This window comes from Pochonia chlamydosporia, chromosome 2, assembly GCF_001653235.2.
Source record: "Pochonia chlamydosporia 170 chromosome 2, whole genome shotgun sequence".
NCBI classification, from domain to species: domain Eukaryota; kingdom Fungi; phylum Ascomycota; class Sordariomycetes; order Hypocreales; family Clavicipitaceae; genus Pochonia; species Pochonia chlamydosporia.
Genome location: NC_035791.1, coordinates 1293289 through 1306037, shown reverse-complemented (window position 1 = coordinate 1306037; position 12749 = coordinate 1293289). Strand labels below are relative to the sequence as shown.

General features: G+C 50.1%; 5 protein-coding genes across 5 annotated transcripts; 2 read left to right on the top strand and 3 right to left on the bottom strand.

Moving 5' to 3' along the window:
* Window positions 1-653: 653 nt before the first annotated feature.
* VFPPC_17594 (hypothetical protein) lies at window positions 654-1274 on the bottom strand (the record flags this gene model as incomplete). The annotated part of the gene is made up of 1 exon (XM_022429290.1): window positions 654-1274. The coding sequence occupies one exon, from the start codon at window positions 1272-1274 to the stop codon at window positions 654-656; it is 621 nt and encodes a 206-aa protein (XP_022285683.1).
* A 1566-nt stretch (window positions 1275-2840) lies between these two features.
* Window positions 2841-3946, bottom strand: VFPPC_02533 (hypothetical protein; the record flags this gene model as incomplete). Its single annotated transcript, XM_018282167.1, has 4 exons — window positions 2841-3402; window positions 3451-3497; window positions 3552-3715; window positions 3772-3946. The coding sequence occupies 4 exons, from the start codon at window positions 3944-3946 to the stop codon at window positions 2841-2843; spliced, it is 948 nt and encodes a 315-aa protein (XP_018146528.1).
* Window positions 3947-8497: 4551 nt separating this feature from the next.
* Window positions 8498-8986, top strand: VFPPC_02530 (thioesterase superfamily; the record flags this gene model as incomplete). Its single annotated transcript, XM_018282166.1, has 1 exon — window positions 8498-8986. The coding sequence occupies one exon, from the start codon at window positions 8498-8500 to the stop codon at window positions 8984-8986; it is 489 nt and encodes a 162-aa protein (XP_018146527.1).
* Window positions 8987-9080: 94 nt separating this feature from the next.
* On the bottom strand, window positions 9081-11288 carry VFPPC_02529 (C6 transcription factor; the record flags this gene model as incomplete). Its single annotated transcript, XM_018282165.1, has 4 exons — window positions 9081-10016; window positions 10064-10979; window positions 11027-11121; window positions 11175-11288. 4 exons carry the CDS (start codon window positions 11286-11288, stop codon window positions 9081-9083), a joined length of 2061 nt encoding a protein of 686 aa, XP_018146526.1.
* Window positions 11289-11559: 271 nt separating this feature from the next.
* Window positions 11560-12618, top strand: VFPPC_02528 (malate/L-lactate dehydrogenase; the record flags this gene model as incomplete). Its single annotated transcript, XM_018282164.1, has 1 exon — window positions 11560-12618. The coding sequence occupies one exon, from the start codon at window positions 11560-11562 to the stop codon at window positions 12616-12618; it is 1059 nt and encodes a 352-aa protein (XP_018146525.1).
* Between the last annotated feature and the right edge of the window lie 131 nt (window positions 12619-12749).

Here is a 12749-nt window from a genome sequence, read left to right as displayed (position 1 = left end):
ATATATCGAATCCATCTACGAACTTCGAACGATCATCATTCACGAACACGTGATATGCCGCCAGCTATCGTGGCATCACACCGGTGTGCCGAGAAGTTGATGAATCTGTTGATGCACTCACTCCCACCGGGGTTCCATTTGAAGCCGGAAAATGGAATATAACCACACTCGAGCACAGCCGTGCTGGTGGGCCCAGCGAAAATGAAAGAGACGTGTGTAAGCTGCCTCACTTACCACCGGGAGCGTTCCGGTAACACAACATCATCCTTCACCTGTATGCCCTGCCCAGCTGACCACAGCCAAGTTGGTGTGGTCACTGCCCAACCATGGCAGATTACGCGTTCAAACATTCGCAAAGGTTCGGAGGATCAGGCAGCACTCACCGGTTGACGATAAAATCCTGTCTCGGCCAGTTGTTGTCACAACAAGGGTGACAACGGTGGCTTGCCAGTCATGCTGTGGTGCTGCCGTTTCTCTGAACAAGCAGGGAGGAGGCCTCAGAGAACGAGGTTTGAGGGAAATCCCGTAATGAAGCCGAAGAGATCTGCGACAGAGTGTTACACAGACTCGAACGAAGCAGAATCGACGAATCCCGAGTTATGAAGCAACGAACGAAGGAACAAGGGCCAGACGGGCTCGATATTCGAAAGAGATTATACTACGATGCCATCATAGTCTTGACAGTATTCATCAGAAGGATATCCGTCAACACAGTGTCTTTCCACTGAGTTTGTCCAGATCGAATGTGCTGCTCTCTCCAGTGTGGCGGACCCCTGTTCCCCAATACCAGGGACTTCACCATGGACACTCTTGACCATCACAGTAAGGCAGATTCGTGCTGGCCCGGGCTCTGCAGGTGAATTCTGGGTTAATTCATCTGCTTGTAGCAGCAGGTATTTGCTCAACAAAAATGTGCTCTGAAAGGTGCTGTGGTCGTGGCGGAGCCCGCTGTGCTGTCGCCGGGACTGGGACTGATACCTCGTGTACATGGAAGCCACACGGCGAAAGAAGTTTGACTGAACACTGTACGGTGGTTTCATGCGTTTTTGCAGTGGGATCAATTCACTGAACACTTGATACGGGAAGATTTGGCGGTCGAATTCTGCCCCTTCGGCGAGGTATAAAATCTTCTCCTGGTGTTGGCACACCCGCTGCTTTTTTCTCCTCAGGAAACTCTCCCATCGATGCAGCAAGAGTCTCACATCTTTATTGAGCGTCTTTTGAAATTTTGAAGCAAATATTGTCCAAATCACGACAAAACCCATCTTCCACATCACCCAGGAAGAACAGGCTCCATCTGACAATTTCAACACCACGCAATCTTGTCGTCGGAAATGGACAACATTTCCAATCGAGCTGCCTACAACGGGTATGAAGAGAGTAATAGTAATATCTATGCATCACGCTGACATTCCGGCCTCAGCTCAACGCCCCGAAAGCCGGGCCATACTTACACCAACTACCAACCCCATGGTACGACATCCGGGACTGCTGGCACATCCTCGGGCGCCGGCCAGGCGTATGTGCCCCTCGGGGACCAGAATCGGTACCAACGCGTATCGGAGGACGCTCGGCGGGCTGATCGGGCCTTCGGGCGCTAATAAGACTCACGGTGATCCAAGAATGTGTATGGCTATCCATGGGAGCTTCTACTTGTCGACGTTGAAAAGACGGGGCGAGCCGATGTTGAAGATGTGAGAAGTGATCTGGTTAGGTTCTGAGGCAACAAACCGTTGGAAACCTAACGGATCTGGAGCAAACTGTGGGCGTTGGGTGAAAAAGCAATTCGATTTCGGGGCGGGTTTTCTTGTTTTCGTTAGACAGCATGGTCGTACCTCATAGATTTCTTATCATATTTTGTCTCTTATCGCCTATCCTGAATCGTATTTATGCTCCTATTCTAAATTTTCTCCAATATCGTTGTGCTGCAGACTCTCTGATGCTTACGAGGCTCTGGAATATATTGAATGGCTTGACGAAGTTGTAGGTATAGCCATGGAAGCCGAGAATGATGTACTATGATCACAGGAAGCTCTCGTCTTTGCCAGAATGACCACTACGACAGCAGAGCTGTTTAATGTGCCGGTATCTCGTTCAACCGAGTTAGCTTCTGGACTCTCAATGTATCCAGAGGAGAATTTATTCAACATGCTTCCACTATTCCGAACTTCAAACTGATGGTTTGGGTTCTTGGCGTGAATGGCTAGAGTCGATCGTAGTGCCCTCACAAATGGACTTGACATATGGACTGATTCCATCATGCGTAACAACTCCGCAGTCCAGTCACCTTTCTCACAGAGACAGGCTAATTGAAACCAAAGAACTCCCAGTCAACACCCTCAGAAGCAACCAAGGGAGGGACTGAGGAGTACGAGTGATTTTGCTCCTCTCATGGGCACTACACTCTCCCAGCTACGAATGGGTAGACGGGCAGTGTCCGCCAGTCTCTACATCTTACCACACAAGACCTGGTCAGTCAGAAATCCGAGCCCTTGATCCACTCAGAGTGTGGCCTCTGGCTCGAGAAACAGCTCAACGTACAAAGGACTTGGACGGTTGCAAGGGGGGGACAAGGCGAGCACATAAACACCCTCCTTGTCACCTTGATTTTGGTGTGTTTTGCACACAAGACACAGGGGGGTAGGGAGTGCATTACGAAAGAAGTGGTCCTTTACGCTGCGAAAAGTCATTCGTATTATTTTGTGCATTTCATGCTTCAAACAACTCATATTATGACTAACAGCTTCGCCCCGGCTTGTTCATGTTGTTCATATTTCATATACACCCCCGTGTAAGAGACACACCCCAGCCTGGAAGAGGACAAACTGGTTCATCATCCCTTACAGGAGGAAGGCAGCCACGCCAGCCACAGCGGCAGCGAAGCTGTATCCGTTGGCAGCAGCAGCAGCAGCAGTGGGCGCAGTTGATCCAGAAGGCATATTCGTAGACGTACCACTGGGCATATTTGTTCCAGAGGCAGTGCCAGTGGCGGTTCCAGACGGCATCATGGTACCCGTTGCGTTGCCAGGCTTCATAACGGTAGGGTATTTGTCGCACATGGCATCCTTAGGTGCCTTGGGGCAGGTAGCTTGGTCGATGCAGATGGACTGCAGCTGAGGGCCCTGGGCCTTGATAACCGTGGTTGGTGGTCCACACGCAACGTTGAAGATGGAGTTGAGAGCTTCGGCTACGGTGGTGATGTCGTCCTTGGCTACGCCAAAGGAGGCCGCTGCGAGACCGACTTGAGTAACGAAGTAGTCCATCTCGGGTTTGCCCAAGTCCATGAACTTGTGGACCTCTGCCATCGATGCTCGCCCACTGTAAGCCTTGAATCCAGTCATTCCCTGCATGCTGCATCCCAGGAGAGCCCCAAAGAACTCGTAAAGGTGAGTGAGGAGGAAGCTTGACATTGGTTAGTCGGGGTTTATCGATAAAGCAAGATGTACTTACTACTGGTGGGATGACATGTCATTGGCTGGCTTGTTCTCTTTGAGAGGCTGTCTTTGTTTAGTACAATCCTTCTCCAGTAACTAAGAACGGGTTCAACTTACTGCCGCACCACCGCCATCGAGGAAGTTGACGGACTCGCCCATCTTTCCACCGGTATTGGTCGAAGCCAGAGCCCCAGAGAAGTAAGGAGCCAAGTTGACCTTCTTGCCGTCTATCTCACCGGGGGCAAGGATACCAGGAACGGCATTGTGATTAGGCATGGTATCTATATTCTCGAGTTAGTGTTCAGTAACAGTGACGATAAGATGGAGAGGCCCGTACAGTTTCCAATGACGACGGTGTTAACCAAAAGAGTCAACAGAGTAGCTTGGTTCGTAGCATTGTTGGTCTTGAGCAATGCGGTCGTGTAATAGTCGCAGATGCTCTGGTCCTTTGGTCGTTGAGCCTCGACGACAGAGCCGGCAGCGGCTGCTAAAACAACATTGCCGAAACGCATTATGAACGAGTTATCTGGTCAACGCTAGAGTTTGTTGAGTTGTTATAATCTGTGATATGGTATACGGTGGACGATGTGAGCGAGAGTGTTGGAGTACGGTCGTCCCAAGTGAAAGCTGAGTGAAGAAGGGTGGAAGGGGAATAAGCAGGGACAGCAGAACATAGCAACTTATTCAATAGAAACGGGGTGGCAACCGAGCAAGTGGCAGTATCCAGCCCATGTTTCTGTCTTGGAAGGTAATGAGCTTCCGGATAGCTCATGCTCCGAGGCAGGGTACCGCCGGCCCCGCGTCTCCAAGTGTCATGGACTCTGGGTTGGACGGAATTTGCCATGGCCTTGGGACATTACCTCTTTGTTCTAGTTTAGGACAGCTCAATTACAGACTTGGTTAGAGGCAACTCCGAAAAAGATGGGATTTGGACTAGTCTGCATGTCCAAGACGCACAGGTGTAAGAGGGAGGAGTAGTACGGCAGGGCGGCATTGGTATACGCCAAGCAAGATGATTCGTTTGTAGGAGCTAGTGAAGTGACTTTGGAGCCCAGATGTCTAAATCTGGAATGTCACTTGTAGAACACATGGGCTGTCGTTTTGTGCCAGAGCTTTGTGCCAGAGCTGTGGATGAAAATTCTCCGCAAGGGAAGTACAACTTGTCTGAGAACCGAGCTTGGATGCGGGGATCGGTGTAATTATCCAACCGTTTTCAATCTTTAATATTGTTAACTTTCTTGCTTGGCTTATCTTCTCACTCTACACTGGTAGTTGTTGTAGTGAAAGTTCCGCTCAATGGGAGACAATTGACCGATTGTGTCGTTGCTACAGTTTGAAACGTCCGCGCCTTAAACAAAAACGACGACGCCGTCCATATCTACCTGACCTCTTACCTGCTTTAAGATTACCATGGTAACATCATCGTGCATTTAGCTCCAGCCCAGACTCAGGTCCGGTGGCACTAGTGCCCTGCCCTCGAAATGAATGATTCCAAAGACTTCACACACCCTTCGGAGGAGCCTTGGCTCTTGGCTCTGGACTTGCTTCTCCACCCACACATCAATTATAGGGCTGCTTAGCTACTTGCCTTTGCGTTGGCAGACCTCCTGCTGTCTTATGCTGGATGCTCCTGGTGGCAGGCGGCAGGCGGAACGAGTCTATCCCGCGCCTACTCATAATTGCCCGCCTGCGAATCTGGAGACGAGGGCCGTGCTGGTTCCAATGAACCTTCTGGCATTGACATTATACACGTCTTCGGGCGCCACGGTGGAACTAACAAACTGACGGGAAGTTACAAAGCTAACATTATGAAGAGATGGACCGGTGTCTCCTTTGGGAAAGGATCGTACGCGATCAAGCAGCTCTGCCTAACGGTGACTTAACCACGGCGCGTCTTCTATACTGGGAGGCTGAAGTCGACGGTAACAAAAAGTCTGGGTGGGCTATTGTACCGTGCCAGATGACTTACACAAGACCAAGGCCATACCAGACACCGTTGTGACCACATCAGCATATAACCGTCGTTGCCCAGTACCCTATGCTTCCATTTCATAAACCCACCACAAATTGGTTTCATACCAGGAAAGTCCCACGAAATTGTTTTCATCTCCAGTGGAAACAACGGCAGACTACTCCATTGACAAAGACAACAATGTGGAGAAGAAGCGTAGCGCCGTCTTGGTGCCGGGCTATCCCCATCCAATAACAAGATTTGGTTTAGCAATCAACCAGATATCGATGCCCCCGTTCCTTGATGACATCAAGACTTGTCGTTGCCCTGCATGGGCTGTCTGCTCAGCCTCGCCGCTTCGACTGTCTCTCCCCCGTGGGAAAATTGTGGAACTGGATTCCCCGGATGTTCGTCTTCCCGCGACGGATGCAAGCCTGCCGACGCTAAAACAGATTTCCAATTGAGTCCGGACCATCGGGCCAATAGGCGTCAAGGTAATGAAATGCCGTTCACGACATTTCTCGGAGCGACATGGATGTGGGTTGTTTTGGTCATTTTCTATTTGTCGGGTCGTCGTGCTTGGCTGACAAGGATGCCCGAGTGTACAAGTGCCCAATTGCTTTTGTAATGTTGGTTCAGCAATATCATCGCGAGTTGTCCGAGCTGTCACCGTGCGTTGCCGTGTTAGACAGTTGGGTGCTTTGACCGACGACTCTCGTCACGGCGGTCACGATAATATGTCTGGTGAGCTAGGGTGGTCCGCGCCTCGCATCCCGCAGTATTAAATATGTGGTCCAACGTAAGGGTAGAGAACGGAGGTTGTTGGAAGAGTAATAGTGAGACAGCACTCTAGATTTGATCGTTGTTGCAAAACTGAGGCATGTCGCTCATCACTAACAGGAGAAATCCTCCTGGCAGCACCCCGTATCTTAAAGCACAACAATCGAAAGTCCCATGCTGACAACCAAATCGAAAGAGATATAAGAGCAACGTGCCGGCACGTTCGACGTTCACATGCCCCTTGAACAACAGAGGCCATGCCACCTGAGCCCCCCATTGTGCCCCAAGACCATCGTCCTATGTTATCCAGAGGGTGATTCTCCATGGATACACAAACACTACTTTACTATTCCCGTCTGCCGTGGCTGTGATGCTCACATGTCTATCTCTTTCAGACTCACTTGCTTGAGACCTTACACAAACCTTCTTCCACGTAGGATGTGAATTCGGACGGATTTCCCCCTGCATCGCAAGTGCCGCTTAGATCCAAACTACGTTGCTTGCTCAGGATGGGTGGATATCGTGGTGGAATTTGTTTTGCAAAGCGAGAGAGTAACATTTTTTGGGCTCTACGACTTGGGTCGAGCAGTCTTTTCACTTCCAATTTGCTTTGCTCAAGCCGATTGCATCGTCATAAGGAAGCCTCCCAGCCTATGCAAACAGTACGGTCTGACTAGGCTACCGGAACAACAGCAATTCCGCATCAGTATGTACCGAAAAAAATCAGGAGAAGGTAAGTTGGCCGGCAAAGGAGAACGCTCCGCTGATGTAGAGCCATGGCCTACGTTCCATCCTTTGGCAGGACGCGTCTTAAGAACCCCATCAAACGGGGCCTGGTGAGATGTCACAAAGCCTACGAAAACAAACTCAGGGGACAAAAAAGGTCCCAGACACATCAGTTACGGCTATTGCTACCTTTGCAGATTTCGAGGTAAGGTGCCGCCATGGACAGAGCGTAACTAGGACATGTCTCAGTGTCTCCGGCTTCAAGCCTCATGCTGTGTAAAACTTGCTTTGGGGATCCGTGTATTTAACTGCCGTGATATTCCCAGTCAATGTCAGCACTCACGGCTGGTAACACATGTCACCACATCAGGTGAGCTCGTGATAACCTACGAAAGCGTATGTTTCAACTCCCAAGTCCGTGACACCTGATGAATATATTACAGTATGGCAGTATTGGCATATACTAGTTATTAGGAGAGAATTAATTAATCAACTATCAGAGTAGTAAAATTTATGGAAGATATTCCGTTGCTGGGGTATCTTCGGAGAGAGGGAAGGGAGGTAGAAAAGAACATCAAGGCATCTCACATTGACAAAATCTCAACCTCGGTTCGAGAGCCCTTTGTCGGCGGCGTTCCGAGGGCTGCTTGACGAGTTCCCACCGAAGACCCTGATCGGCACATTGGGTCAAACAAACGCAATGTGCCCAAATCATTCAGACACACACAAAGTATTGTTAAAGGTCTTCCGTCACATTGCGACCACTTCATTTACCGGCTACGATGTCACTCGCGTGGGCACAAGCATGACTTTCGGCGGGCATCTTTGAAGCATTGTCTTTTACACATCCATTGAAGCATATTCCTTCCAAATTGTCAACCTCATGTAAATACACCTTTTTGTCGGGGAGTCTGCAGCTGTTGGAGTGCAGGGAGCAAAAGGTAGCAGAGAATGAATAGTACAACGTCTTTCGACTTTTTCAAAATACCGCTGTCCAGTAACCTTATGGCACCCCATTTTCAAGGTCTGCTGAATCCATGGCTTCTGCGACCATTCGCTTGGTGATAGCCTCTGTACAGGGGACACTATAAACCGTCTGCATTTCTCGATTTTACGAACACCGCCATTGACGACCACTCCCGGATGTAGGGTAGCCAGATATTCCAATGCAGACAAGAAGGTTGCCATAGATTGCGACCGTTGTCGATAGAATAGGCTTTATGACCTTATGACCCTGAAACCACGGTCAATCTAAGACTAAAGAAGAAACATTAAAGTTCGTGGCAATTAACCCAATCCTCCCTCTCCCAAGTCATCAACACCAGAACCGTCACTGCGCTGGATCAACCTTTCTCTAAAGAAACACCTAAATTGAATAAAAGACACCACTTCCTACCATTAATTTAACAAGTCTTGATGAAATATCTGTCTTAAAATACATGCTGAAAATGTGTCATTCTTCTTGCCTCATTTGCTACAATAACCTCCAGACCTGTGGCGCCGAAACCCGCCGATTGGTGGACCCCAACCAACAAAAATCTTCACCAATATCTCAACTAAACTTCATCATCACCAACACCATCACCCTCATCGCCAAACCGCCAAAATGGCAATCGACTCATCCAACCATGCCCCCTCCTCAGACACCCCCCGCACCACACAAGTCCAATCCCTCATGCACAGCCTGCTCGCCAAATCCCCCATCTACAACCTCATCCTCTCCGACATACAACTCACGCACGTCCACCCCGGCAGCGTCACCCTGCACCTCCGCCTATCCGCAACACACCTCAACAGCAAGGGCGGTCTTCACGGTGCCGTTAGCGCCACGATCGTCGACTTTGTGACCGGGCTAGCGATTTGCGCGCACGACCTGCGCGAAAAGACGGGTGCGTCGGTCGACATGCATCTGAGCTTCTTGTCGACGGCCAAGGCTGGCGATACGGTTGTCATTCACAGCACGGCGGAGAGAGTGGGCGGGAGCTTGGCGTTTGTTAGTATTAAGATCAATAAGTTGGGGGAGGATGGGACAGAAGTGCCGGTGACGTTGGCGCGGCATACGAAGTATGTGAGGTCGGCGGCTCCCAGGGAATAAGAATAATGGTTATGAAATTTACGTGATATGAGTTCTATAGAGTGGTGTTTAAATCTAGACTATGTAAAGTACGGGATAATAGATGGTTGTGTATTCATCCAAACGCAGTCGTATCATCTTGAAACATGTTTCGCACAATTTCATCAATGTTGCTTGAACTTTCATCGGGGAAACAACTCGCAAAAGAGTCATTACCAAGAAAGTCGTCAAAAAATGCACTAGGCTCAATCATAGGTGTGAAGCCCATTCCATCGGCAGATAAATCAACGTCGGGTAATGATATCGGCGTCACATTCGCTTGTCGCTGTACCGTCCGTCCTCGTCGTCTTGGCTCCCTCGCCGGCATCTGACTCTCCGGCGTGAGGAGATCCTTCATCGTAGAACGACCAAGTTCATCCAATATATCGCGACACCTTCTCGCCCCTGCCCAATGCTCGCCTATTGCGCTTAAAATACTAGACGCGATGCTCAGATCGCTCATCAGCTCCGGCAGCTCCGTTTGCTGTCGGAGGTCTGGCACCATTTTCACGCAGTACATTATGCTTAACGTGCTGAGGACAACGGCATGAAACGTCAACCAGCTGTGGATAAGTGTGTTTCTGATGTATAGTTTGTTTAAGAGTTTCAATGCCTCCCGCGCGCTGAAGTGACACTTTTCCAACGCCTGCCTGGTTGGTTTGGGGATGGCAGGACTTGGTCGTAGGAGGACCATTCGTAATGTGTGCCCCTGGATACGACAGACAACGTCTAGGTGTTGCGTTGTAGGGGAGCCGTCGCCGCTGGGGATGTGCTCTTCCCACTGATCGATCTGCTCGAGCATGGTGGTTTGCCATTCGAAAATGTCAATCACGGCGGGGTATGCGTAGACGGGGGTTTGTCGGACGACGCTGTTTGCGACGTACTTGATTTCTGAGTTGAGTTTGGCGAGCCGGAAAAGGTGTATTGAGTATGCGATGGGCTTGAATACCGAGTTATGGGAGTGAGGAGTCCCAACGGTCATGAGATCGTCGTCATCCACAAGCCGGGGTAACTGATTCGTTAGCTTTTGACGTATTTCTCGTTGATATTAGAACTTACTCTCAAGTCGCACGCTTCATCCCTTAAACCGATAGGACGGCCCATGGTAGTAGCAATGATTCGGTCCATCATAAACACCACCCAAAAGATTCTCGTTCTCATTTCCTGCTCAAGCAGCGAGATTCCACTCTGAGTTGTAATGTCACGTTGCAATCCCAGGTCAACAACCGCGGCAATAGCCTGGTAGTTCAAATACCAAATATTCACTCTGACATGCGGATTATGCAACGTAAAAATGAGAAGCAACAGCAAGCACTGCAGACCAGACAGGGAATTCTCAACGTTTACACGATCAAAATATCGCAGGGCCGACAAACAGTACGACTCAGCCGGCAACCTCGCCTTGAGTCTCTGAGACACCACCAAACTTCCCATCGCGAGAACCATGTACACCTGGAAGGAAACTTCAGGTGAGCCACCTTGTAAACTGTACATTTGATCCAAGAGCTTGGAGAACGTGGGCCGATGTAAGACTGGATACATTGCATGAAGACTGTCGAAGAAGGCATCGCAAATTTGGTCGGCAATCTCCCTCGCTGGCAGGCTTGCCGCACTCTGGACCGTCTCAATCAGATCCGTTGTAAACGCCATGTCCCTGCTTCCAGTAATTGCTTGTGAAGAACCCTTTGTGAGCATCACTCTGGCGAGGAAATAGCCACTTGAAGGACCGATATACCGCGGATCTTGACTACTTCCCAGGGAAACAAGGCCAATTTCATGAGACGAAGCTGTCCTCGTCTCGCTTTGATCAAGTGTTGACGGGACGGGTACGACTTGTCTCACGGGCGTGGCTTCACTGTGTAGAACGGACTGCAAATCCTCACAATTCGGCCCCTGACTCAAATCCACATCTGGACATTTTTCTTGAATAATACTTTCGAGCCACCGCACCCTGTCTTTCAAGTTTGTAATGTACCTGCCTCATATTAGAGTCGCACAATTATGTCAAGATGCAGAACTTACGCTCTCGGAAAGTCCTTCAACCTCGCACTCTCACCATCCACGCACTCCGACCCCGTGTTTCTACAATTCTTACATTGAGGAAGTTCACCATCGCACTATGAAGCCAGCACAATCAGCGAGCGACCAATACATCATGTAGGTAACCCACCTTGATCTTGCGGCGCTGACATCTCAGGCAAGCTAGCCGCAAGCGCGGATTGCGAGACTGCCTGCGAGTAGACGCCCTCAATGGGCTGGCTGTATGACTCTCCGACTCAGACATTGATGCTTGAATTGCATTTTGTTACCTTGTCGATGACTGCGAGAGGTGAAGGCGGCAAAAGGCCGATGGGGGAGGGTGACGGAGAAAATCCGTCAAGATGATTTTGTGGGGCGGAGAAATCCCGCGGGCAAGACCAACATCTACACTTTCAACCTGGTTCTCAACTTGTTATAAAATATCGAGGTCCCTGTTTCTTCATTTTCATGATTGCAGCTGATTGCTCACTTTGCTAAGACTATCAGTATCTCGCAATATATTCTAAATGGCCTCAATGGAGCAGCAAACAAAACGACATGCATCCCCATCCGAAGCAAAACGCCTGGTTGAGGACATCCTCAAGGGCAACAACGTGCCCGCTGCCAACGCCGCCATCATTGCAAAATGCCTAATTGCAGCTGATCTCCGTGGCGTTGACACCCATGGAATGAACCGAATCCCCTCCTACATGGAACGTATTCGACAAGGCATCCTCGACCCGGCCGCCCAACCAACCGTCAACCAAGTCACACCGGCAGTAGCTCAAGTCGACGGCCAAAATGGCTTCGGCTTCGTGTCCACGCATCTAGCCATGAACGCGGCCATCGAGTCAGCCAAGACTCTCGGCATCGGAATGGCAAGCGTCAAGCACTCAAACCACTTCGGCATGTCAGCGTGGGTCGTACAACAAGCCCTCAACGCAAACATGATGAGCCTCGTCTTCACCAACTCGAGTCCTGCGCTCCCGCCCTTCGGGGGTAAAAGCAAATTAATGGGCGTTTCACCAATTGCGTGCGGAGCACCGGGTCAGCCCGACTTTATCCTCGACATGGCTCCCTCTGTGGCGGCCCGCGGCAAGATCTACAAGGCGAAGCGGCGGGGGGAAAAGATTCCACTGGACTGGGCTCTCGATGCGGAGGGTAGACCGACGGATGATCCTGAAGCAGCTCTAGGTGGTGTCATGTTACCGATGGGAGGACCAAAGGGCTCAGCCTTGTCTATCATGATGGATGTGTTCTCGGGAGTCTTGTCGGGCTCGGCGTTTGCAGGGCATGTTACTGGGCCGTATGATCCTTCTAAGCCTGCGGATGTGGGTCACTTCTTGGTTGTTATGAAACCTGATTTGTTTATGAGCCTCGATGAGTTTAGGGATAGGATGAAGTATCTGTATGAGAGGGTGGTGGGCGCAGAGAAGGCGGCGGGCGTGGACAGGATTTACTTCCCGGGTGAGATTGAGCAGCTTACCCAGAAGGAGAGGGAGACGTCGGGCATACCGCTAGTGCAGGCGGAGATTGATGCTTTGAATGCGGAGGCGGTGAAAGTGTCTGCGAAGCCTCTTGTACTTTTGGATTGAGTTGTCTATTTTATGTTGTTGCTCACTTCGCTTTTGTAATATGACTGAAGTGAGTTGACGGCGAGTTTCAATGAAGGCTTGTCTAAACAGAGTTGAATATTTTTCCTAAATAGGCAGGTATTGTAGAAGTC